General features: G+C 64.5%; 3 protein-coding genes across 8 annotated transcripts; 1 reads left to right on the top strand and 2 right to left on the bottom strand.

Annotated features, from left to right (window-relative positions):
- Positions 1-294: 294 nt before the first annotated feature.
- On the bottom strand, positions 295-5,927 carry LOC136112564 (digestive cysteine proteinase 2-like). The gene is made up of 11 exons (XM_071799043.1): positions 5,897-5,927; positions 4,846-4,905; positions 4,467-4,559; positions 4,145-4,317; positions 3,560-3,800; positions 2,646-2,847; positions 2,140-2,333; positions 1,891-1,982; positions 1,661-1,822; positions 1,242-1,431; positions 295-623 (listed from the first exon to the last, which is right to left on the bottom strand). The coding sequence occupies exons 1-11, from the start codon at positions 5,925-5,927 to the stop codon at positions 436-438; spliced, it is 1,626 nt and encodes a 541-aa protein (XP_071655144.1). The 3' UTR covers positions 295-435.
- A 1,503-nt stretch (positions 5,928-7,430) lies between these two features.
- LOC136112532 (digestive cysteine proteinase 2-like) lies at positions 7,431-15,509 on the bottom strand. 2 transcript variants are annotated; one of them, XM_065857274.2, is made up of 13 exons: positions 14,791-15,509; positions 14,170-14,231; positions 12,374-12,611; positions 11,295-11,354; positions 11,001-11,093; positions 10,738-10,910; positions 9,908-10,151; positions 9,639-9,834; positions 9,157-9,350; positions 8,908-8,999; positions 8,678-8,839; positions 7,952-8,141; positions 7,431-7,767 (listed from the first exon to the last, which is right to left on the bottom strand). In XM_065857274.2, the coding sequence occupies exons 3-13, from the start codon at positions 12,543-12,545 to the stop codon at positions 7,580-7,582; spliced, it is 1,764 nt and encodes a 587-aa protein (XP_065713346.1). In that variant the 5' UTR covers positions 12,546-12,611; positions 14,170-14,231; positions 14,791-15,509; the 3' UTR covers positions 7,431-7,579. The 2 variants fall into 2 exon arrangements, with proteins under 2 accessions (XP_065713346.1, XP_065713345.1); XM_065857273.2 differs by lacking the exons at positions 14,170-14,231; positions 14,791-15,509 and having other exon boundaries at positions 12,374-13,336.
- Positions 14,715-24,296, top strand: FGR (FGR proto-oncogene, Src family tyrosine kinase). Of its 5 annotated transcripts, XM_071798987.1 has the most exons (14): positions 14,717-14,913; positions 18,807-18,864; positions 19,127-19,172; positions 19,218-19,379; positions 19,469-19,571; positions 19,828-19,926; positions 20,096-20,199; positions 20,269-20,418; positions 20,862-21,026; positions 21,940-22,119; positions 22,274-22,350; positions 22,429-22,582; positions 23,008-23,139; positions 23,374-24,291. In XM_071798987.1, the coding sequence occupies exons 3-14, from the start codon at positions 19,139-19,141 to the stop codon at positions 23,580-23,582; spliced, it is 1,569 nt and encodes a 522-aa protein (XP_071655088.1). In that variant the 5' UTR covers positions 14,717-14,913; positions 18,807-18,864; positions 19,127-19,138; the 3' UTR covers positions 23,583-24,291. The 5 variants fall into 5 exon arrangements, with proteins under 5 accessions (XP_065713329.2, XP_071655088.1, XP_071655086.1 ...); XM_071798985.1 differs by lacking the exon at positions 18,807-18,864 and having other exon boundaries at positions 23,374-24,292; XM_071798984.1 differs by having other exon boundaries at positions 19,127-19,379.
- Positions 24,297-24,871: the final 575 nt, after the last annotated feature.

Here is a 24,871-nt window from a genome sequence, read left to right as displayed (position 1 = left end):
CACCAAAACCCCATTTTGGGGGAAGATAGAGCCTGTGTACGCTGATAGAAGCCAGAGCTGCCTTTTCCCCCTATGTCAGCTCCCTCCCCAGCTGCTAATTGGGCTCTTGAATTGGGAAGGCAGAACCAACAGCCCTCACCTGGGGCTGCCCACCTGGCTCCAGCCCCATGGTGGACACGAGCAGGACATTAGAGCCTGAAAAATGAACCCAATATCCAGCTTGGACACCCCAAGAGCACGATAGACAGGATCATTTCTACAGGCTTTTATTGCCAGAATAGTAAAACAGCTCTGCAAAGGGCTGGGAGCATCCTCCAGCCTCCCGGCTGGGCTGCCCCTCTGCCCCACAACCGCCTCCCGGTGCCCCACATCACTCTGCCAGCCCCACATCCATCTGGAGCTGCGCAGGGACAGGGCAGACATGGCTGTGTCCCATCAGGCCAGGATGGGGAAGGAGGCGGCGGTGGCCACACCGCAGTTGTTGTCCCTCATGGCCATGAGGATGTAGCCGTCGTTGCCCCAGTACGTGGACCAGGAGTTCTTGATGAGCCAGTAGCTCTTGCCGTGCAGGACTCCGTAGCCCACGGCCAGAACCGCGTGGTCCAGCGCTGATGGCTCGTTTCCTGGCCAGGAGGAGAGAAAAAAATGGAGACACAGAATCACACAGCACAGAATCATTTTGGGTGGAAAAGTCCCATTGAGTCCAACCGTTCCCCACCCCAGCACTGCCCCATGTCCTGAGAACCTCATGTCCGTCTGTCCAGCCCTCCAGGGATGGTGACTCCAGCACTGCCCTGGGCAGCCTGTTCCAATGCCCCACAGCCCTTTGGGGAAGAAATTGTTCCTAATCCAACCTCAAACTCCCCTGGCGCAACTTGAGGCCGTTTCCTCTGCTCCTGGCGCTTGTTCCTGGGGAGCAGAGCCCGACGCCCCTGGCTCCAAGCTCCTTTCAGGCAGTTCAGAGATCAGAAGGTCTCCCCTCAGCTCCTGTTCTCCAGCTGAACCCCCAGGTCCCTCAGCCGCTCCATCACACTTGTGCTCCAGCCCCTCACCAGCTCCGTTCCCTCCTCTCAACTCACTCCAGCACCTCCTTTGGAGCTGGAGGTTGTTCCCGATGCAGTGAATGACCCTGTATCCCTGTCTGGGAGCTTCACTGGAAGGGAAATCCCCCCCTACAGATGATTCTGCCCATGCCTGCCCCAGTGAGGGAGACACGGAGCCTCCTGGCTCGCAGGACTCACCGCAGCGGGGCTCCTCGTAGACACCATTGGCGTAGAAGGCGAAGGACTTGTGCGAGGCGTCGATGTTGACGGCCACGGGTCCGTGCTTGACCAGCGCAACCTTCAGCGCCGCGGTGCTGCCCGGCTCCACGATGGCATAGCCGGCCAGCTGGGCCACCAGCTCCGACTGGTTGCAGTGGCAGTAGCCATTCTGGGGGACAAGGAGGAGGCTGAGGTGGCACCAGAGTCCCAGGGCAGGTGGGGGGTCCAATGCACCCCAGTGAAGGGGAAAGAGGGAGGGGGAACAATTCGGAAGGAGCATCGATAAACCAAAGCAAATCCTCCACCTGCTGCCAAAGGCTGATTTGGGAGAGCCTGGGGGAAAGAAGTGGGGAGGGGGTGACACTGGACACCCCCCTGAGTGGCACTGCCACCCTCACCTGCCCCAGGTATGGCCCGTAGGACTCGGTGGTGGCGATGCCGCCGTGTTTCTTGATCCACTCGTAGGCTCGCCACTCCTCACCGCCGTCACAGCCGTAGTTCCCGAAGCCCCACGCGCAGTCGATGAGGACTTGTTGGGACAGGGGGGTCAGCACGCCGGTCTGGGGGGACACACGCTGCAGGGCCGGGGCCGGGCATCATCCGGCGCCCCGGCCGTCCCTGCTCTCACCTTGAGGAACAGGGCACCCTCCATCGCACCCGCCGTAGCGAAGCTCCAGCAGGACCCGCAGACGGCCTGGTCCTTCACGGGGGTCACGGCGCCTGGGACAGCGGGTGGGGTGAGAGGCCGGGCTGGCACCGGGGGACGAGGGCGGGCGGGGGTGATGGAGAGCGGGGCAGTTCGCTCGGACTTTGCGCTGGCCGGGCTGGGGAGCGCTCGCACCACCCCAACGGTGAGACCCCCAGGCCCCGCACCTACCATACATGCGCCAGTCCAGGCTCTCGGGCAGGATGAGGCCGGTGTAGAGCTCGCTGGGGAAGGGCTGCCCGTTGTTGGGGTCCCCGCTGCGCCGGCGGCCCCGCAGGGCGGCCAGTTCCTGGGGCGTGCGGTCGGCCAGGTGGTTCAGCGCCAGCGTGTAGGAGAGCGCGGCGCGGTTCCGAGAGTGCACGAACCTGCCGTGGACACAGAATCACAGAATAACTTTGGTTGGAAGAGACACTCAAGATCACTGAGTCCAACCTTTAACCCCAGGTCCCTCAGCCGCTCCCATCACACTTGTGCTCCAGCCCCTCACCAGCTCCGTTCCCTCCTCTCAACTCGCTCCAGCACCTCAAGGTCTTTCTAGTCACGAGGGGCCCAGAACTGCCGCCAGAGTTTGAGGTTTGGCCTCCCCAGTGCCCAGAACAATCTCTGAGAGGGGAGCAGGGAACCACGCTGGACACCCCATCCCTGACCCCCCAAACCATCCCCATGGCATCCCGTACCTCATGTTATGGATGAAGGTGCGCTTGCGATGCTCATGCTCCTCCTCACTGCTGTAGCTCTTCCCAAACCGTTCCTTGTAGTGGTGGAAGAGGTGGTGGTGGACATGGTCCGTCTCTGGTGCCCTCCCCACAAACTCCTGCATGGGGTTGGCCACGATGCGATGTTCGGGGCCGGCCGCGGGCCACTGCTCACACTGCATCCCTGCCACGGGGCACGGACGGCGCTGATGCCTCCTGAGCGGGGATGGGCCCTCCTGGCCCCCGCTGGGATGCAAGGCATGGTGACCCCCGAAACCACAGGGGCTGTCCATCCCCTATAGACATGTGCATGCAGGGGGGATCTGCACCCCCACCAGAGCTGGTCCCCGAGCACCCGCCATCCCCACCCAGTGCCCTGTGCTCCGGCATGGAGGAGCCAGCACCAACAAAGCACCCACAGCACCCCAGGTATTGTAGAATCATGGAATCATTTTGGTTGGAAAAGCCCCTCAAGATCGTCGAGTGCACCCGTTCCCCAGCCCTGCCCCATGTCCTGAGAACCTCATGTCCGTCTGTCCAGCCCTCCAGGGATGGTGACTCCAGCACTGCCCTGGGCAGCCTGTTCCAATGCCCCACAGCCCTTTGGGGAAGAAATTGTTCCTAAATCCAACCTCAGCCTCCCCTGGCGCAACTTGAGGCCGTTTCCTCTGCTCCTGGCGCTTGTTCCTGGGGAGCAGAGCCCGACCCCCCTGGCTCCAAGCTCCTTTCAGGCAGTTCAGAGATCAGAAGGTCTCCCCTCAGCTCCTGCTCTCCAGCTGAACCCCCCAGGTTAATCAACATTACATTTCTCCCTACTTTTGTATTTTTTTCCCCCAGAGAAATCAATTCACTCAAATTATCAAGCCCAGAAAACCAAATTCCAAAGGGACGCTCACCCTTGGGGAGGTGGAAGACGCTGCGGGGGAAGCGGTGGCCGAAGGAGAAATACTCGATCTCGTACTTGTCGTAGTGGGAGCCCAGCAGGCTGTTGAAGCCCCTCACCTCGTAGTGCAGGGGCACGGGCCCGCGGGCCGAGCTGCCCACCCGCAGCGTGTACACGTTCTTCTTGTGGCCCCAGTAGGAGACGTTCTGCCAGACGGCGCAGCGCTGCCCGCGGAAGCGCTCCTCCCGCACCCGCTGGGCGCACAGAGCGCGTCGGGGACCGGGGCGCCGTGGCGGGGACCGGGGCGCCGTGGCATGGACGGGGGCGCCACGGTGGCACCGGTACAGACACCGCACCCTGGTGAGCTTGGGCATTTGGCAGCGATGGTTCCCCCCCACACACCCATCCCGCTTCATGCCAAGCTGGATGCAACCCCTCCACCTCCATCACCCGTGACCACATCCAACCTTGTATTTACCCATCCCAGCCAGGGAAAGATGCTCTGTCCTCATAGGGAGGTATCATCAGACCCATGGGGTGTCCCTTGTCCCCTCCCCTGCCCCACCCCACGTCCCAGGGGACCACGTCTGGAGCTCACCTTGAAGTTCTCCAGGCTGGGGAAGACGCTCTGCGGGGCGATGAGGTCCCTGTCAGTGCCGTTGATGCGGAAGCACTTGCGGACGTTGACCTCCGTCTCGGTGGTCTCGGGGGTCACCTTGAAGCTGGCACCGAAGGGCTCGATGGAGCCAAACTGGTAGGTGACCACTTGGCCTGGGGACAATGCTATGGTCAAAGCCAAGCACAGTGGTGGCTCCCAGGGCTTTGCTGGGGCACCCAAAGGTCCTGGGGCAGAAGGAGGGGGATGATGAGGGGTCCAGGGGATGGTGGGGGGCGGGGATTGGACCCCTCTCTGCACCCACCGCCGTAGTACTCGATGCGGCTCTTCCCCCCGGTGAGGTTGTACCAGGCTTCAAAGGGCTCCCTGATCTCCGCGTAGGGCAGGCTGATCACTCCTGTGGGGACAGAGGGGCTGGACTGGGGGGCTGAGCCCCACAGACATCCCTGACCCCCTGCCCGTGTCCCGGAGAGGAGCACGGGACAGACAGGGAGCTCCCCAGGACCCCACGGTGTCACCCTCTGCTCCCACCCACGGCATCACCCCACAGCCGTGATGCACCTCCAGGTTTGGGGGGTATTGGAGCCCCTCGGCTCAGGCACGTTGGGTGGGAGCCGGTGGTCAGAGGTGCAGGACCCCCTTGGGCACCATCCCTGAGGGGTTTCCCTGTCCCCAAGCAGTACCTGTGACGTGGTAGATGTCCCCAAATGCGGGTGTCTCCAGAGGAGCTTTGCAGTCTGCTCCTAGAAGAAAGAACAAAACCAAACCACAACGCCCTTCGCACTGCTGATTGCGCCCCCTCTGCGGCAGGGGCTGGTCCCTGGCTGGCTGTCCCTTGGGACAGGGGACAGAGCCAGGAGGGGTCCCACCAGGGTCCCCAAACTGGGGTCCCCACTCATTCCCCAGTCTCTTTCTCCCCCAGAGCTCCCGCACACTTGGGAACACCCCAAAGCCCCCCCCACGCCCCAGGGTGTGAGGAACACCCCTGTGAACCCCCATATGCCACGCACAGGGTGTGCCCACTGCGCTGGGCATGGCAACAGGGACAGAGCAGCCCCCCCCGTGGCAAGACCCCCCCCAGCAGCCCAGGACCACTGCAGTGCCCAGGGTGGGGGTCAGGGTGGCATCACCCTGCGATGGGGACACGGCGTCCGTGTCCTCCTGAGCTCAGCCGGGGGGGGCTCACCCAGCAGCACAGCAGCCCCCAGCACCAGCAGCGCCCCCAGCCCCTCCATCCCGCACCCCCAGCCTGTGCTGCTGCCCTGCACCCACGGGTGCCTTAAATCCCAGCGCTGGGTGGGCAGGAGCTGCCAGCAGCCAACGGGCAAAGCCCCGTCCTTCCCTGGGCTGGGGCTATACCAAGGGGGGGTGTGGCTTTATGTTGCCCCCCCTGCCCCTCTGTGGGGGCCCATGGGTGCCTTTCCCCCCTGCAGCAGGATGGGTGCCAATGCCATGGGCTTGGGGCAGGGGGAGCAGGGTGGGAGCCAGAGCCCTGTGGGCACTGATGCCCCATGGCACAGGCATTCCCTAGGAAAAAGGTGGGTGCCCCATGGACTGGGGGGCTTGGGGTGTGTGCTGGGGGTGTCCCTGTGCTCCACCCACCCTGCAGGGCAGTTTGCAGCCAAGTTTTGCTGCATGAAGGGTGCTGCGAGCAGGGGGACCCCAAAACCCTGGGGTGGAGGGGTGCAGTCAGACTCTGCCAGGCACCCCAAAAACCCTCTGGGTGCTCCCCACCCTCCGGGGACAGAAGCCAAGGTGTCCCCATGTCCCCATGCATGCCAGGCAGCACTGGGAGGTGGGGATCATTTGCATCCCTGCATCCCTCAAATGCAAGCCCAGGGCTGCAACAAGGGGCTTTTCATTGGAACAAAAAGGGGAAAGATGCAGAGGAATTGTCAGGAGCTGCATGGAAAAACAGACACGGGGAGGAGAGAGCAGCACTCTCACTGCAGCACGGTGGCCTTCACCCCTCCTGCTTGCACCCAGCTGGCACCCAGCCCAAGGGGACAGTGAGCGCCCACGGGGCCACCCCAGCCCAAAACAAAACTGATAAGGGCTCGGTGAGGGGTGGCCACACGTGCCGCTGGGGACAAACAAGGCTGGATTGGGCTGCAGCACCTCCCCAGGGACCAGCAGCACTGCCCAGGGTGCATCCTGAAAGGGGGGACACCAGCGGGGCCAGGGCAGGGAGAACGTCCCACCCTGTCTGCAGGACCCTCGTGCAGTGACCCCGTTCTCCCAGGAGGACTCCAGTCCAAACTGGGAGCGCCAAGGTGACCATGGTCATAGAACCATAAACACATTTGGGGTGGAAAAGACCCTCAAGACCACTGAGTGCAACCATTCCCCCAGCCTCGGCACTGCTCCATGTCCTGAGAACCTCATGTCCGTCTGTCCAGCCCTCCAGGGATGGTGACTCCAGCACTGCCCTGGGCAGCCTGTTCCAATGCCCCACAGCCCTTTGGGGAAGGAATTGTTCCTAAATCCAACCTCAACCTCCCCTGGCGCAACTTGAGGCCGTTTCCTCTGCTCTTGGCGCTTGTTCCTGGGGAGCAGAGCCCGACCCCCCTGGCTCCAAGCTCCTTTCAAGCAGTTCAGAGATCAGAAGGTCTCCCCTCAGCTCCTGTTCTCCAGCTGAACCCCCCAGGTCCCTCAGCCGCTCCATCACACTTGTGCTCCAGCCCCTCACCAGCTCCATTCCCTCCTCTCAACTCACTCCAGCACCTCAAGGCCTTTCTTGTCATGCGGGACCCAAAACTGACCCCAAAATTCAATCTTTGGCCTCCCCAGTGCAGGTCACAGTGTGCAGTGCCATTTTCTGGAGGCAGCAGCCCTGGGCTGGGGGCAGCCGGGCTCGTGGCATTGGGAAACACCTCCCGTCACATCCCTCCCCGTAGCCACAACAGCCACCCGGGCAGTAGGGCAGAGGGTGGATGCCTCTCCCCACTCCCCAACACCCCACGCCAGGAATTTCTCATCTCAGCAGAAATCCCTGGGGTTGTTTGTGCTCCACCTTGAGAAGTTGGGCTGGAAAAGCCGCTCCCTGCACCCCGGTGTCTGCGAGAGCCAGCTGGCTCTGCCAGCCAGACACTGTCCCCTCCCCGGGGCGCCCCCGCCGTCCCCCGGCACAGAGAGAACAAGCCTGGGGACAGGGACCTGTGTGTGTGGGACAGACGAGTCCCACGCTGGGGTCTGCAAAGGGGGCAGAGGCGGGTGGGCGGCAATGGATTCCCTTTGATAGAAGCAAACCAGTCTTTTTCCAGGGGTTTATTAGCAAACTCACAGCTGGGTCCCTATGGCCCTGCCCCACCATGTCCCCAGCATCCTCCTGCACAATGTGTCCCACCAAAGGGACTGATCCAGGGGTGGGCGCTGAGAGCATCACCAAGGGCTGTCCCCGCAGAGCCGAGAGATTCTTCAGGCCAGGATGGGGTAAGTGGCTTCGGTGGCCACACCGCAGTTGTTGTCCCTCATGGCCATGAGGATGTAGCCGTCGTTGCCCCAGTACGTGGACCAGGAGTTCTTGATGAGCCAGTAGGTCTCTCCCTGCAGGACTCCGTAGCCCACGGCCAGAACCGCGTGGTCCAGCGATCCTGGCTTGTTTGCTGCAGGGAACAAACACAGGAGATGGTTTTTGGCTGGAGAGCATCCCTGCTCAGAGAGCATCATCCCTGCGCCCGGGGCTGGTTCCCTCTCACATTCCTGCTCAACAACGAGGAGATCCTGGGTGTACTGGCATCTCCCTGGCCATCCAGGTCCTCCCCGTGTCCCCTGTGCCACCCGGCTCACCGCACTTGGGCTCATAGTAGATGCCGTTGGAGTAGAAGGAGAAGGTCTTGTGGGAGGCGTCGATGCTGACGGCCACGGGGCCATGCTTGTAGATGGCAGCTTTGACCGCTGTGATGTTGCCTGAGGTGACATTGACGTAGCCTGTGATCTTGGCCAGCATCTCAGACTGGTTGTAGTGGCACAAGCCGTTCTGTGGCACCCAAGGAGAGGGGACACTGTGTCATCCAGAGCCCCCAATGCAGGGAGTGATCGCGGACAGGGGCTGTGACAGCATCCTGGCTCTGGTCCCCCTGTCCTCCCTCACCCACCATGGTGGGGACGTTTTCCCAGTTGCTGCAAGGACACAGCATCACCTGCACGTAGCACAGAGACCTGGGGGGCTGTTGCCCATGCCTTGCAACCATGTCCCTGTCCCCAGGCCATCCTGCTCCATCCCTGCACCCCAGGGGCATGGAGTGACTGATGTCACCACCCATGGGTGGAGGAGCCTTGTCCCTGTTTTGCAAGAAGAGAGACTGAGGCACAGGGTGATGAAACCACCTGGCTGTGCCCTGGGGTTTGGTTTTGGACTTTGCTTTGAACTACAGTGAGCCTGGTGCCTTGGGAGTGACATCCCCATCCCCAGAGCCTGCTAGCACCTCTGACCCATGCTGATTGGCCCCACAGTGGCCTTAAAGCCATCCCAAAACCTGGGAGACCCTGGCAAGGACGCGTGGCCACCCTCACCTGCCCCTTGTAGGTGCCGTAGGACTCGGTGGTGGCGATGCCGCCGTGTTTCTTGATCCACTCGTAGGCTCGCCACTCCTCACCGCCGTCACAGCCGTAGTTCCCGAAGCCCCAGGCGCAGTCGATGAGGACTTGTTGGGACAGGGGGGTCAGCACGCCGGTCTGGGGGGACACACGCTGCAGGGCCGGGGCCGGGCGTCATCCGGCGCCCCGGCCGTCCCTGCTCTCACCTTGAGGAACAGGGCACCCTCCATCGCACCTGCCGTAGCGAAGCTCCAGCAGGACCCGCAGACGGCCTGGTCCTTCACGGGGGTCACGGCGCCTGGGACAGCGGGTGGGGTGAGAGGCCGGGCTGGCACCGGGGGACGAGGGCGGGCGGGGGTGATGGAGAGCGGGGCAGTTCGCTCGGACTTTGCGCTGGCCGGGCTGGGGAGCGCTCGCACCACCCCAACAGTGAGACCCCCAGGCCCCGCACCTACCGTACATGCGCCAGTCCAGGCTCTCGGGCAGGATGAGGCCGGTGTAGAGCTCGCTGGGGAAGGGCTGCCCGTTGTTGGGGTCCCCGCTGCGCCGGCGGCCCCGCAGGGCGGCCAGTTCCTGGGGCGTGCGGTCGGCCAGGTGGTTCAGCGCCAGCGTGTAGGAGAGCGCGGCGCGGTTCCGAGAGTGCACGAACCTGCCGTGGGGGGGACGGCATCAGCGACAACCAACACCACCTCCCACCGCAGCAGAGGTGCAGCCCCGCAGGGACAGGGCTGGTAAAACACTGGCCCAGGTTGGCCAGAGAGGTGGTGGATGAACCATCCCTGGAGACATCCCAGGCCAGGCTGGACGGGGCTCTGAGCAACCTGAGCTGGTGAAGATGTCCCTGTCATGGCAGGGGGGGCACTGGGGGAGCTGGGGAGGTCCCTCCAACCCAAACCATTACACGATCCACCATGGGGGGGTCGGCATCCCCCCGTACCTCATGTTGTGCACGAAGATGCTCTGCCTGTGCTCCAGCTCCCGTGCGGAGCCGTATCGCCGCCCCAGCCGCCTGCGGTACTGGTGGAAAGCCTCGTGAGCCCACGGCTGGTGCCGTCCCACCAGGTCCTCCATGGGGTTCGCCAGCACCCGGTGCTCCGCTGTGCTCCCCGGCAGGTCCCCGCACTTCTTTGTCTCTGGGGAGCAAAGAGGTGACACCATCAGCCTGAGCCCCATGGGCAGGATGGGGGGGTCCCCAACCCAGCTCACCGTTGATGGGGATGTCGAAGATGGAGGGGGGGAAGCTGTTGTCGAACTCTGTGTATGCGATCTCGTACTTGTCGTAGTGGGAGCCCAGCAGGCTGTTGTATCCCCGCATCTCATAGTGGACGGGGGCCACCCCGCAGCTGGAGTTGGTCACCCACAGGGTGTAGACGTTCTTCTTCTGCGCCCAGCGGGTGACGTTCTGCCAGACGGCGCAGTACCGGCCCCGGTAGTACTCCTCCCGCAGGAACTGGGGGGACACGGTGTCAGGGAGGGGCACCCCCATCGCAGGATCCCATTGCTCCCAGTGCACATACAGCACTGTGAACTGGGCTCTCTGATCGGACCCACTACACAGTGCAGGGATTTGAGGTGCAACGCAGGACAGACGTCTCACTGCATGTGCACCCATAGTGGGGGTGCCTGGCTGCACCCCCCCTCCAAAAGCCTCTGGGTGTTTCCCAGTGTGTTTCCAAGCTCTCGCCCTGCAGGCTCATGTCCAGTTCGGTGGCATCTTGCTGTCCCCACCACTCACGTGTGGCACGGAGCTGTGCCGGAGTCCAGGGCCGGCAGGAGCTGAGCCGCCATGCAGCGACTTGCCCGAGCCGTCCCGAAACACCGGTGTTGCGGGCTGTGACACGTCCCAACACGGCTGCTGGGGTTGGGAAAGGAGCCGGCACTCCAGCCCCGGTCCGGGTGGGGAAATGACCCTCCCTGTGCCCCGGGGTGTGCAGGGACATGTCCTGGCCTGTCCCAGCACCACACACCCCCAGGACAGAGAGGAGCATCTCCAGCTGCCCAGCACCCCCACCTGAAGATGCTTCGGCGCTTCTCACCTTGAAGCCGTCCATGCTGGGGAAGACGCTCTGGGCTTTGACCACGTCCTCCTTGGAGCCGGGCAGCTGGAAACACGCCCTGGTGTTCACCTTCTTCTCGGTGGTCTCTGGTGTGATCTTGTACTGCATCCCGTAGGGCTTCACCCCTCCCAGCTGGTACGTTATCACCTGCCCTGTGCCAGCGGGAAGGGGAAACTGAGGCACGGTGGTCCCGCCTGCATCCTCCCTTTGCATGGGGCCACAATGGACACCCGCCTGCTTACCCCCGTAGTACTGAATCCGGCTCTTGTTTCCCGTCAGGTTGTACCAGGCTTCAAAGGGCTCCTCGATCTCAGCGTAGGGCAGGTTAATGACACCTGAGAGGCCCCAGGTGTGGGACATGGGTCAGCCCCAAGGCCTCAGCATCCTGACATCCCTCCCCAAGACCCCCGAGCATGCAGACCCGTAGCCAACCAAGCTGCTGCCCCCCCAGTTTGGTGCTGGGACAGCCTGGTCCTGCCCAGTGCTGAGCATCCTCCACGCCCCCCCAGGCAAAGGACACTGCGGGGTCCCATTACCTCGGACATGGTAGATGGAGCCAAATTGAGGGGGTGGGCGGGAGAGCACACAGTCCGGTCCTGGAAGGCAGAGCAGGGGGGGTCAGTGGGGGCTGTCACCACAACCGAGCTGGGGACAGGAGGCTGCCCAAATCAGTGTTCCCCATCCCTGCAAGCCCCTCCTGCATGAGGCTGGGGGAACTTGGCTGGAAGCAGCTCCACTTGTCACCCTTGACACCCAGATCTGGGGTCAGCACATGCCACAACCCCCCAGGGTGGCTGTTGGGGTGATGTCCCCATAGGAGGCTGTGTCACCCCAGGGCTGGTGGCCATGGCTCACGTTCCCAAGGGGGGATGCAGCTGTCCCCAACAAGCTGGGCATGGCTGGGGGTGCCAGCGAGCCGACCGGACCCATCTGGCGTCTCCCGGTGGCATCTCCAGCCTCCCTGCGGGCTCCTGTCTTGTGCAACCCCACGCCAACACACCCGCCACTGGGAACCGGCCCGGCCTCAGCATCTCCCTCCTCGCTGGGAGGGACCCGGCAGCCCCAGGCAACCCAGACTGGGCCCGGTTCTGCCTCTGCACCTGAAACCTGGGGCAGGCAGGGACCGGCACCCCCCCACCTGCACCCCAGGCCATCCCATGGGTGCCCATTGCACCCACACAGGGTGCCTGGGGCAGAAGGAGCAGCAACAGATCCAGCAATTCCACAACACTGCTCCGCTTTACACACAGCTGGGAAAGGGGTTCCCCCCGCCACCCCCATCCCCTCCCAGTGCTCCCAGTGAGAGCTGCCCAGCTGCAGGCAGCAAAGACAAGGAAACAGCTTGGGCTTGTGTGCGGGTTACAGCCCATCTGGCTCCATTTAGCCGTATTTTCACCCCCCAGCCCTGCCAAGCCCTCCAGGCGCATCCCTCATCCCTCCCTCGCGTTCCCACCCCTCCCCAACTCTCCTCTCTCTTGGGGGCCATTGCAAATTTGGGGACTTAACCAGCAAGAAACCACCCACCCAGCCCAGCCCCAAGACCTGTCTGGGTGACCCCAGCCCCCGTCCCCAGGGTGTCCCCAGCAGGGACAGTGCCACAGCGGGACAGACTCACCCCAGACGGCAATGCAGAGCGCAGAGGCCGCGAGCCAGCGGAGAACAGCCATCCTCACCGCCCCGGCTCGCCCAGCACCAGCGCCGGCTTTTAAACTGGCTCCAGTGAAACCCGGCAGCGCCAGTGCAGAAACCAGGGCCCTCCCCAGGGGAGGGGAAGGAACCGGCATCATGTGGCGCCTGGCGGGGTGCGGGGCACCCCGGGGTGCTGGCGGGGTGAGCGTGTCTCAGCAGGGTCCCTGCAGAGGGAGATGGAGCAACGCAGGGTGCTGCAGGGGAATGGGGGTGCAGGACGAGCCCCAAGGAACTGGGAGCAGCGTGGGTGGGGGTGCAGGCTGGCTGGATCTGTGGAGGGCCCCTCCTTCCAAATCTGGGGGGATAATGGGCTGATTGGGGCTGTGCATCCCTTGTGCAGGGGGAGCTGCCCTGGGGCTGGGGGCTCTTTGCCAGGCAGCCCTGAGGCTGGGGTGACGGGCAGGGTGCCCACGGCAGAGTGCAGGGCTGTGAGCAGCTCACCATTAACAAGCCAGGCCCAAAAACTGGGAGCACTGGGAAGCCTTTGCTGCTGGGGCTTGAAGGGAATGGGCCACAGTGAAACATGGGCACCCCACATCCAGCCCCTGGGGTTTGGCAGAGGGCTGGAAATGGAGCTCAGCACCCCGGCTCACTGCCCAGCCTGACTGCAAGGAGGGAAACTGAGGCATGGGGAGGTCAGGAGGGGCTCAGGCAGCTCTTTTGAAGGTGAGTGAGTGACTCAGTGAGTGACACCCCCTGGGGCTAAACCCAGCCAGAAATACCTGTGGCCATGATTTGGGGAGGGTGCTGGGAGCACAGGTGGAGCCTAATGCAGCTCCGCACTCTGCAGGTGGCGGCTGATGAGCAGCCCCTGTCTCTGCTGTGCCCTGTCCCCTCCTAGGGACACTGGCAGGGCTGGCTCCATATCCAGCAGGGTCTGAATCCCCACCCCACAGGTCCCAGAGAGCCCCAAAAGCCCCCAAAGCCAGGGCTAAATTGCAGCTGTGATCTGCGCTGTCCCCAGAACAACTTGGGGGGTGACAAGGCGTGAGTGGCATCAGCCCAGGGGGCATGTCCCCATCCTGGTGGGGACCCATGACCTCTGCCAGCCCTGGCCCCCCCATAAGAACAGGAAACACCGGGGCCAGACACAGTCGCGCAGGAAAGAGGTCAACCTGCGGGGGTGAACCGCAGGGCGAGGAGGAGGAGGAGGAGGAGAAGGGAGGGTCCCCCACCGCACCATGTGGGGAGACGGGGCTGCTGACCTGGGTGCAGCCAGCTCTGGGCTACAGTGCGACCACAGCCTCCTGCCCTGACCCCCCCGCCGGGAGCACGGCCCTGCGCCGGAAACCACAGCAAGGCGACACGTGAAAATGTCACCGTCCCCTCGCTGTCACTGTCCCCTGCGATGGCAGGGCAGCTGGGGGGTGGGGAGGCCGTGCAGGATCGGGCCCGGGGGGAGCTGTGGGTGGTATTTCCAGCCAGGGAGGTTTTATGTTTGAGGGGTGGCTGCTTTGCACCCCCAAATCGGCATGAAGGGTTCCCTCAGTGAGGGACCCCCACCGAGACCCCCTTGATCCAGGCCTCATGGTGCCAAAAGCTGGAGGTGCTGTCTGCAGGGTCCATGTCCCAGCGCCCTGGACTGGGAACCCCGGGGACTTAGGGATGGTGGGGGGCATCAAAGAGGGTGTGGGGGGGCTCAGGTAGGGTGTGGGGGGCTCAGGTATGGTGCTGGGGGTCAGGCAGGGTGCTGGGGGGCTCACCTGCTCTCCCAGAACTCACCAACATTTGTGGGTCAGTGCAACCGCCGCCAAATCTTGGGGTCGTCCCACGAGCAACTTTATCTGGACAAGGAGTAAATAACGGGCTGAGAACTGCACCCCATCCTGGGGGGACACGTGGGAGCCCCCCAGAACACGATCCCAAGCCACCTGCCATCCTGCTCGCCCCCGCTCCACGGTCTGTCCTGCCCCAAGTTCACCCCATCCCAGCAGAGACCTCCGTGCCATCACAGGGTGACAACCCTCTGTTTGTCACACGCCGTCCCCATGCCGCCCCCTGCCCCGGGGTCTCAGGGGGACTCTGTCTCGGGGTGGGTGCAGGCAGCACCCCCACTTGGCACAGGGCTCCCCCAGAGCCGGGTATTCCCAAATCCCCCCAGCAGCAGTGTCCTCCCCATGGTGCTGGGGACCAGGGACCCCCCGGTGCCAGCCTGTCCCCCAGTGCCACCTCCAGGGCAGGCGGCGGCCCCGGCGGGGCTGCCCGGTACAATGAGCCACGCAGGGAGCGCGGGGGGGCGGGGGGGAGAGGGGAGGGGAAGCTCCTGCTCGGTTGCGAGAGCTGCCGGAGAGCCGGGGGGGGAAACACACGCACAGAGGCTCCCGCTGTCCCCACGGCACCCACCTCGTCACCCGCCCCGACACCCCAGTCCCCAGCGCCGGGCGGTTCGGGGGGGCTGCGGTGCCACCCCCGGGCTGCGGTGCCGGAGCTGGGGGATCCATGCGAGCCGGAGCAGGAAGGCTGACGGTAAGAGGGATGGAGGGGGGTGTGGGGGCGCTCTGCCCCCTGCAATAATGAGGGGGTGTCTCTCAGTCCCGTTTACCGTGTGCTGGGGGGTGCTGAGAGCTGCGCGCCCCCTGCGTGGAGGGGATCTGGGTTCTGGGTGTGGGGACAGAGCGCCCCGTGTCCCTGCTGGGGGGCTGCCGGGGGGGTGTCACTGTTCCCTGCCCGCACCGCTCCCCCCTGGGAGCCTCTGCAGTGAGCCGGGGGGGGCAGGAGACCCCCCCGTCCTGGGGGGCAGCAGGTCAGCGGGGGAGCGGCCCGGGGGGGCCGGGGAGGGCCGGGGCAGCCGGCAGCTCCCGCTCACCCTCCCGGCACTAATCGGCGGCGACACTGCGGCGGGGGGGGCTGCGGGGACAAATGGTGACTTCGCCAGCACCGGACCCGAGCGCTGGGGATGGGGGGAGCAGGTCACGGCACCCCAGGGGACACCAGGCTGGGGTGAGGGGTACCTGCTCCCCCCAGCCCCACAGGTGCCCATGGTGTGCCAGCCCAGAAAGCGCTCACGGGGGGCTGCAGGGCTGGGGGCGGCTCAGGGTGCTCCCCCTGCTCCCTGCAGCTCTGCCTTGTCCCCGGTCCTTGGTGTGTCCCAAGGAGGGACAGGAACTCGCCGCTTCCTGCCCTGCACAATTCCCTCCCCACCCCGCTCCTCCCGGGACATTGTATTTGGAGCCCTGGCCGCCCCCCCGCCACCCCTGCAGCCCCTCGGATCCGGGAATTGCTCTTCTTCCAGCGGAAATCCTGCTTTCCTGGCCAGCGGTGGGGCTGGGAGGCTGGGGGGGTGTGGGGAATCTCCTCCCAGGGTGGGGGACAAGGGGACACCCCCGCCATGGGCCTGGTGGCTGGCGGATGCGCTTGTGGGGCAGATCGCCTTTGAGGGGGTGGTGAGTCTTTCCTCTTCTGCCTTGTGGTATTGTTGGGGGGGCAGCTCCCTGTCACCTCCTGGGGCTGGCACAGGGATGACGGCACAGGGACCATGGCACCGAGCACTGGCCATGCCCAGCCAGAGCACTGCTGGTTTTGGGGGCCAGCAGCCCCGTTTGAACCCTCTCCCGCTCACGGGCAGGCAGGGGAAGGGGTGTCCCTGTGTGTGTCACCACTGGAGAGTGCCCTGGAACAGCACCGGGGTGTCCAGCCCTCTACGTGCCCCAGCACATGTGGGACACCCGGCCAGGAGACCAGCGCTCAGGGGACCCTCTCACCGCTGTCACCCCATCGCGTGTTCCTGGCAGAGCATTGGGTCCCATCCCGCAGCCTCTGTCACTGTCCCCACGTCTCGCAGGCATCTGGAGCGGTTTGCTCGTGGCATGGGCCTCTCCAGCCATGGCAGCACCCTCCTTGGGTCCCAGGTGAACTGGGAGGACTGGAGCAGGGATGTGTCACCGCCTGCCACCTCGCCAGGCAAAGAAGCAGGTGATGGAGGGGCAGGATGTGTCCTCTTGTCCCCTCCCCAGCTCTGTAGGGGTCCTGGGCAAGGGATGGGGACACGGCTTGGGGTCATGTGCCCTAACAAGCCACCTAAGTGAGGCACCTTTTCCTCCTGTGCTGCAGCTGCTTTGTGCCTCAGTTTCCCCCTGGGCCCAGGGAGACCCAGAGCTGCGGGCGATGGAGCAGCCCAGGCGGGCTCAGGGCTGGGCTGCGCAGCAATCTCGGTTCCTCTTCCCCAGGGGGCTGCGTCACAGCGGCGAGAGCCACCGGGGTGCAGGGCCACCTGGAAAGACAGGGGGGTGCGGGGTGAAAGGACTGGGGCATGGCATGGGGGGGCACAGGGTGACCAAGGGACTGCAGCCCATTGCCCCGCTGTGGTCCCTACCCAGTCCTCCCAAGTGCCACTGTCCCCAAGATCTGGAATCCTGCCAGCCCCCAGGTTCCCCTTGATAGCTGCAGCACCATCCTCTTCCTCCTCCTCCTCCTCCTCCTCCTCCTCCTCCTCCTCCTCTCCCATACCATGCTGTGCTCCTGCTGCTTCCTCCTCCCGCTGCGGGGGTGCTGACCGGTTCCTCCAGGGGTGACACGCAGGGTGACACTGCTGTGCACCGGGACATTGTGCTCCGGCTGGGAGCTGGGGATGGGCTGAACTGCCCCATGTCCTGGGGGGCCAGGGAGCAGATGGCTGGCCGGGGGGGGACAGCGGCAGGGTGACGGGTTGGCCGGGTCTCAGCGCTGGCAGGTGCCAGGACCGGTGCCGGTGGCGCCGGTGAGGGAACGACTCGCTCGCCATCTGCTCCGAGCAGCTCCTTTTTGGGAGAGCTGGGGCCAGAAGCCAGCGTCCCCTCCCCAAGGATGACTCAAGGGGACGGTTTTGTGCCAGGTGGGAGGTGGCGGGGACCAACTCGGGGGTTTGTGGCTGCCTAGAGAAGGGTGTGATGGTGCTAAAGCCCGGGGTGCTGTGGTGTTTCGGGCTTGTGTTTGTCTAGAAGATGTCCCCTGCTGGCCTAGATGTCCCCTGCCCGCCCGGTCCCTGCCGGCAGCTGTGGCAGCACCGCCGCCGCGCTCGGCGCACGAATTCAGCAGAATGGGAAGTTTCTGAGCATGATGCTGGGCAATGGGGGGGAGGAAGATTCTCACCCAGAGGGGACAGGGTTTGAGAGAACTGGGGACATTCGTCAGCTAAAATAGCCACTTATTGTCAGCAAAACCAAAAACTCCGACCAGGCGAAGCCTCTGGGGTTTGGCAACGCCGCCTCGGCTGCAACGGCCACGGCCTTGCCACAGCGCTGGTGTCGAAAGCGAAGGTGAAGGAGAGTCAGGCCCTTTCCACGGCCCCCGAGAGGCAGGAAAGTGAATCGAAGCCCGTGGTGGAGGAAACCTGGCTGAAACATCCCATCTGCCCCAAACCCTCCGTCCCCTCCCGCTCCCCAGAGCACAGGGGGCAGGACGTGGCTGCCACCGTCCCTCCGATGGGTCTGGAGACGGGGTGAGCCCTGCTGTATCGCCGTGGAGCCCTCGGCTGGAAAGCTCTGCCTGGTCCAAACTGGGCAGACTGGTGCAGGTGGCTGGCCAGCACCCAGGGGAGGTGACAGGGCTGGGGACAGAAATGTCTCCTTGCAGCAGAGGTCCGATTTCCTCCTCCTCCGCGACACCTCGGCTGCCGAGCACGGCCGCGGGCGGAAGAGTGTGACCGCAGCCAGGCTGGGGGCCCTTCCTGCCCGAGGTACCAGTTCCCCTCCCGAGCCCATCGGGGACAGGGACACCCCCGGGGCTCCTTTCCACCCAGCCTGGCTCCCTCCAGCCTCAGGGCAGTCGGGGGACGTGTGTCCCCTTGGAGGGAGGTGATGGGTTTGTTGGGGACATGGCAGGAGAAGTTGTCACTCAAGGATGTGGCTTCAGCCCATGCAGGGGTGTTGCAGCCCGTGCAGCATCCTTCCATTCCATGCAAGGCTGTTGCAGCCCATGCAGGGCTTTTTTAGTTCGTGAAGGAGTATTGCAGCCCGTGGGGGGTGCTGCAGCCCAGGCAGGGGTTTTGCAGTCATGCAGGGGTTTTGCAGCCCATGATGGGGGTGTTGCAGCCCATGCAGGGGTTTTGCAGCCCATGCAGGGGTGTTGCAGCCATGCAGGGGTGTTGCAGCCCATGACGGGGGTGTTGCAGCCCTTGATGGGGGTGCTGCAGCCCATGCAGGGGTGTTGCAGCCATTCAGGGGTGTTGCAGCCCATGATGGGGGTGTTGCAGTCCATGCAGGGGTTTTGCAACCCATGCAGGGATGTTGCAGCCATGCAGGGGTGTTGCAGCCACTCAGGGGTGTTGCAGCCCATGATGGGGGTGTTACAGTCCTTGGTGGGGGTGTTGCAGCCCTTGGTGGGGGTGTTGCAGCCTGTGTGTGGCTCTTGCCCTCCCCCTGATGCCTCCCCGGTGTCCACAGGTGCCTCTTCTCCCCGAGGTGACATGGAGCAGCTGAAGTGACCCGAGAAACCGTTGCAGTGAGTGGGGTCACCACAGATGGGAGCACCCGTGGGTGCCAGGGGGGATTCAGGGTCCCCAGGGCAGCACAGCCCCCCTCGCAGCCGGTGGCAGCACCCATTGGGACCCTGCTGTCCCCACGTCACAGCCCAGACACCCAAGGGGTGGCAGGACCCTGCTCCTCCTGGGGCTGGGGGGGTGGGCAGGGGCTCATGCGTGTACCCCAGTGCCTCTAACTGGGACGATGGGGGGCACGGGGCTCACGGTCCCTCTGTCCCGCAGGCAGTGCCCGGGATGGGCTGCGTGCACTGCAAAGAGAAGGGCTCCGGCAAAGGGCAGGCGGGGGGTGAGCTGGGGGCCCCCCCGCCCCCCGCCTCCCAGTACGACCCCGACCCCACGCAGCCGGGCGCCGCCTTCACCCGCATCCCCGACTTCAACAACTTCCACGGCACGACGGTGCCCTCGGCTCCGTCCTTCGCGGGGCCGGGGGGCTTCACCCCCAACTCGCTGCAGATGCGCAGTGGGGGTATCACAGGTCAGCAAGGGCTGGAGGGGGGTCTGGCTGCACCCCTGCGGTTTTGGGGGGACCCAGGGGCTCATCGTGGTCCCCTCCACATGCCGCAGGTGGGGGCGTGACGCTCTTCATCGCCCTGTACGACTACGAGGCCAGGACGGAGGATGACCTGAGCTTCCAGAAAGGGGAGAAATTCCACATCATCAACAACACGTGAGCCCCCCCGGGACCCCCTGTCACCCCCAGCATCCCTCATGCCACCCCAGGGCCAGGAGCCGGGCTCTGCCTCAGCTCCATTGCTGGATACCAGGAGAACCAGCGCTGTGCGTGTCATGAGCTGGGTGGCCTCAGCAGTGACCCAGGCGCAGGTGTCCCCCGTGGTGGGGAAGAGCAGGGTCTGCGGGTGCTTATGGAGCGTGGCTGGGTCTGTCTGTCTGTCCCTCTTCACTCTCGGTTCCCCTGTCCCCAGGGAGGGTGACTGGTGGGAGGCCAGGTCGCTGAGCTCGGGCACCACCGGCTACATCCCCAGCAACTACGTGGCCCCCGTGGACTCCATCCAGGCAGAGGAGTGAGTATGGGGGGGGACAGGGACAGAAGGGGACGCTGATGCCCTCTGTCTCAAGCCCAGGTCTCTTGGCCCCTCCGGCAAACCCTGGCAGTGCCGTGGTGCTGGTGAGGGCCATGGCGGGGGGTCCCTGGGGGTGCCCCCCAGGGCACTGAGCCCGGCCCCCCCGCAGGTGGTACTTTGGGAAAATCGGGCGCAAGGATGCGGAGCGGCAGCTCCTGTGCCACGGGAACTGCAGGGGCACCTTCCTCATCCGGGAGAGCGAGACCACGAAAGGTATGGGGACAGGGCTGGGGACACCGGCGCTGTGCCCCGCACCCCTCCCTGACCTGTGTCCCCACGTAGGTGCCTACTCGCTCTCCATCCGGGACTGGGACGAGGCCAAGGGCGACCACGTCAAGCACTATAAGATTCGGAAACTGGACAACGGGGGTTACTACATCACCACCCGCGCCCAGTTCGACACCGTCCAGCAGCTGGTCCAGCACTATATCGGTAGGGTGGGATGGGGGCTGTGGGGGTGATGGGGAGGGAAGGGGAAAGCCCAGGAGGTTCTTTGCCAAGGGACAGCCGGCTGGGTAACTGTGTTAACTGGAGGAGGAAGGGGCTGTACTGGTGGTGGCATTAGGGGGACCTCCTGTGGGTCTCCCCTCTTCTGCGTCCTCAGTGCGGGGAGCACCCGGTCTCTGGAGAAGGTGAAGAGCCCCTGGGTCTGGGTGGCCATCCTGGGGGGTGGACTGGGGGTCCGGCTCAGCCCAAGGGCGTGCAGGGACACCCCTGGGGGAGCCAGATGGGGTGCACCCCATTTATCTTTGGGGGTGGCCGGACCGCACAGGAGCCTGGGTGATGCCCGGGACAGCAGGTGGGGACAAAGGGCTGGCGGGGGTCCCTGCGGGGCTGACACCTGTCCCCTGTCCCCTGTCCCCCCGGTGCCGCAGAGCGGGCGGCCGGGCTGTGCTGCCGCCTGGCCGTGCCGTGCCACAAAGGGACGCCCAAGCTGGCCGACCTCTCGGTCAAAACCAAAGACGTGTGGGAGATCCCGCGCGAGTCCCTCCAGCTCCTCAAGAAACTGGGCAACGGGCAGTTCGGGGAAGTGTGGATGGGTAGGGCCCGGCGGGCAAGCCGGGGCAAGCGGGGGGGTGATGGGGGCACCCCCAGGCCTGGAACACCCCCCAGGGAAGGGTTCCTGCCTGCTGGGACAGGCTGAGCTACACCAGTGCCACCCTGGGTACCCCAGGATGACGGTGACATCCGTGCATGGGCAAGCAGCCCCCGCTATTTCAGACAGGACCACAAACAGGAGACAAAACCAGGCCAGGGGGTCCCCCCCATCATCGTCTTCCTCCATTGCCCTGTGCTCCCTCCGCTCGGCGTGCATGCTCCATTCATCCCATCGCACCCCTCCCTCCATCCTCCCCCTCCCCACCCCCTCCCCTGCAGAGTATAACGACGGGTTGTGCCATCTGCTCACCCGCCCGTGCCCCGCTGTGAAGCCCCAGACCCTGGGATTAGCTAAGGACGCCTGGGAAATAGCGCGGGAATCCATCAACCTCAACCAGAAACTCGGCATGGGATGTTTCGGAGACGTGTGGATGGGTAAGGCTGGCCCAGCCGGCCGGGGGTGGCGGGGGGGACATGGGGGACAGGAGCAGCATCGCGGGGTGCCAGGTGGTACCCGTTGCTGTGGGGGTGATGACAGCATGGGCACAGACTCCCCCATGGAGGGGTGCACATGGGGTAAGGTTGGCATTAGATGAGCTCACGGGTGGCTTGTCCCCATGTCACAGGGTGAGGGGGCTTCCTTGTCCTGGGTGGGGTATGGTGGCATCATGCCCCTTTCTTGCCCTGCCCTAATCTCCTTGATCCTCCATCCCTGCATGCATGCATCTATCCATGCATCCATCCATGCATCCATCCATCCATCCATCCATCCATCCATCCATCCATCCATCCATCCCGGCCCTGCCAGGGCCATCCGTCCCCTGGGCTCCTGGTGACCCCATCTCCCCGGTCCAGGCACGTGGAACGGCACCACAAAGGTGGCGGTGAAGACGCTGAAGCCGGGCACCATGTCCCCCGAGGCTTTCCTGGAGGAGGCGCAGATCATGAAGCGGCTGCGGCACGACAAGCTGGTGCAGCTCTACGCCGTGGTGTCCGAGGAGCCCATCTACATCGTCACCGAGTTCATGAGCCAGGGTGAGCAGGGCTGTGTCCCCCCAGATTTTCTTTAATCCTCACCCAGCTCGGGGGGACAGGGGGCTGGTCCCAGGGCTGGGGGCTCACAGGGGAGGGCACCCTTGGGTGGGCACAGCTGTCTTTGGGTGCTTTAACTTGCACCCTTGGCCCGCAGGCAGCTTGCTGGATTTCCTAAAGGACGGGGACGGCCGGTACCTGAAGCTGCCCCAGCTGGTGGACATGGCTGCCCAGGTACTGGGGAGACTGGAACGGGGTGGGCTTCCCTCCATGGGGTGCAAATTGGGGGGGTCCTCACTGCTCCACCCCCAGATCGCAGCGGGCATGGCGTATATTGAGCGGATGAACTACATCCACCGGGATCTGCGCGCCGCCAACATCCTGGTGGGAGACAACCTGGTGTGCAAGATCGCCGACTTCGGCCTGGCGCGCCTCATCGAGGACAACGAGTACACGGCGCGGCAGGGTGAGCGGGGGGACCCCTGCCCTCCCCTCCGGGCTGCGGCCCACCCTGGGCCTGGGGCTGGAGTGGGTCACCCCAGAGCTGGGTGTGCTGGGTGGTGGGTACCCCAGGGAACGGGTGTCCTGGGTGACAGGTACCCCAGATGACGGGTACACTGTGTGATGGATTTCCCGGATAACGGGTGTCCCACGGGATGGGTTCCCCAGTGCAGGGTGCCTTTGGTGCTGGGTCCCCATGTGTGGGGTGCCCCAGCAGAAGGTACATTGGGTGCTGGGTACATGGTGTCCCGCTGCTGATTCCTCCCAGCACAGGGTACCCCGGGTGCAGGACACCCTCAGGACAGGGTGCTCCAGGTGCAGGGTGTCCCCAGTGCTGTGTGCCCCATTTTTGGGGTGCCCTGCCCATGACTCACCTGTCTCCCCTTGCAGGTGCCAAGTTCCCCATCAAGTGGACGGCCCCGGAGGCTGCGCTTTTCGGGAAGTTCACCATCAAGTCAGACGTCTGGTCCTTCGGCATCCTCCTGACCGAGCTGGTGACCAAAGGCCGGGTGCCCTACCCAGGTACGAGCAGCGGAGTGCGGGCAGGGCAGGGGCTCAGCCTCCCCGGGCTTGCCCTGTGCCTCAGTTTCCCCATCAGCAACACCAGCCTTAAGCTGGGCTCCCTATCCAAACTGTGGCACGATGCCGCTGCATCCCTCGGCGTGCCTGTTTCCCCACTGCATCCCTTGGCGTGCCTGTTTCCCCGCTGCATCCCTCGGCGTGCCTCAGTTTCCCCATCCCGTCCTTGTCACGCAGGGATGAACAACCGGGAGGTGCTGGAGCAGGTGGAGCGGGGGTACCGCATGCCGTGCCCGGGGAGCTGCCCCCCGTCCCTGCACGAGGTGATGGTGCAGTGCTGGAAGCGGGAGCCCGAGGAGCGCCCCACCTTCGAGTACCTCCAGTCCTTCCTCGAGGACTATTTCACGGCCACCGAGCCCCAGTACCAGCCAGGGGACAACCAGTGACCAGGCGCTGTCACCCCCCAGCCAAGCTCTGCGGTGGATTTGGGGTGAATCTCCCTCTTTTTGCATGGGGGTTGTTGCTCCTGTTGCCTGTGTTGCCCCCCCATGCCTGTTTGGGGGTGTCCTGGGGAGGACAGGAGGCTTTGCACAAGGATTTTGGACTAAAAAAGGGGTAAAGCTGCGCCCCCCACCCAGCACCCCCAACCGCTCTCTTGCTGCCTTCCCGCCCAGCTTTGAATCTGAGAAGTGTTTTGGCTGGGGGGGACCCCACTGTGCCCCCCAGACACCCCGCAGCAGCAGAGGCCTCGGGGGGGCTCTCCCCATACCAATCTCCTCTCCCTCAGCTCAGCCCTGCACACCTGGGGGGGTTCAGCCCCCCAAATCCTGGCACTGACCTGGGGGAGGTCACCTCAACACCCCACTTGATATTTTTAATTTATAAGAATTTATATCCTTCACCCTCAGGGATCCCTGGATCGGGGGGTTCTCCTTGCCCCCCCCCCCCCCCCCGCTTTAATTTCATTTCCCTCCAGCAGAGCCAAATCCTGAAAGCCATAAACCTCTGCTTGCACTGTGGGGGGTAGCAAAGGCTCCTGGGGGGGACCAGGTGCCTGGGTTTTGGGGGTCAGCTCTGCTCCAGGGGCTGTTTCCCGCTGCCCCGTGTGGGGCGGGGGGGTACGGGATGCGGTCACCCCATGGCACTGGGGGGGTCTGGGATGGGGTCACCCCATGGCGCTGGGGGGGTCCGGGATGCGGTCACCCCATGGCACTGGGGGGGTCCGGGATGGGGTCACCCCATGGCGCTTGGGGGGGTCCGGGATGGGGTCACCCACGGCACCAGGAGGGTCCTGGCTACAGCTCGGCCCAAACCCCTGCACCGTGTTAATGGGGCTGCTGGGGGGACTCGGGGCACAATGTGAATGTGATGGTGCTGGAGGGGGGGTCACACTGCCAGCTGGCTCCTGGTGCCCCCCTGTGCACCCCATTTTGGTGGGGGGGCAGTGCCATCCGGGGAGGGGGGGGGCAGAAAAGGGAACAGGAGGGATTTGTTGTTTATTATTATTTTTTAAATCCAGTCTGTAAATAGAAATAAAACCTTTCTAACAAGCTGGGGGAGCGTGGGTCCTTCTCCCCCACCCAGGGAAAGGGGCTGCCCTGGCGGGGGATGGGCACAGGCTGGGGGGGTCACGGGGGTGCTAGAGTGGGGGTGACAACCCTGGATTGCAAGATTTTGGGTGGGGGGCACCCATCCTCACCCAGGGAGCTCCAGGTTGAGCCAAGCCAGGACTGAG

The sequence above is a fragment of the Patagioenas fasciata genome, chromosome 25, assembly GCF_037038585.1.
Source record: "Patagioenas fasciata isolate bPatFas1 chromosome 25, bPatFas1.hap1, whole genome shotgun sequence".
Lineage (NCBI taxonomy): Eukaryota > Metazoa > Chordata > Aves > Columbiformes > Columbidae > Patagioenas > Patagioenas fasciata.
This window is presented reverse-complemented; position numbering and strand designations above follow the sequence as displayed.

Bases quoted from the DNA above. Each gene is read 5' to 3' on its own strand.
- FGR (XM_065857256.2), top strand. From the start codon at position 14,887: ATGCGAGCCGGAGCAGGAAGGCTGACG. The intron at 20,419-20,861 runs GTAGGGTGGGAT...CCGGTGCCGCAG, and splicing joins GCTGGTCCAGCACTATATCG to AGCGGGCGGCCGGGCTGTGC. The intron at 23,140-23,373 runs GTACGAGCAGCG...CTTGTCACGCAG, and splicing joins AGGCCGGGTGCCCTACCCAG to GGATGAACAACCGGGAGGTG.
- LOC136112532 (XM_065857274.2), bottom strand. From the start codon at position 12,545: ATGATGCCGGTTCCTTCCCCTCCCCTGGGGAGGGCCCTGGTTTCTGCA. The intron at 11,355-12,373 runs GTGAGTCTGTCC...TCTGCCTTCCAG, and splicing joins GCTCTGCATTGCCGTCTGGG to GACCGGACTGTGTGCTCTCC. The intron at 9,000-9,156 runs GTAGGTGCGGGG...CCGCTGTCCCAG, and splicing joins CCTGGACTGGCGCATGTACG to GCGCCGTGACCCCCGTGAAG.
- LOC136112564 (XM_071799043.1), bottom strand. From the start codon at position 5,927: ATGGGGACACCTTGGCTTCTGTCCCCGGAGG. The intron at 3,801-4,144 runs GTGAGCTCCAGA...CTGTGCGCCCAG, and splicing joins CCAGCCTGGAGAACTTCAAG to CGGGTGCGGGAGGAGCGCTT. The intron at 1,983-2,139 runs GTAGGTGCGGGG...CCGCTGTCCCAG, and splicing joins CCTGGACTGGCGCATGTATG to GCGCCGTGACCCCCGTGAAG.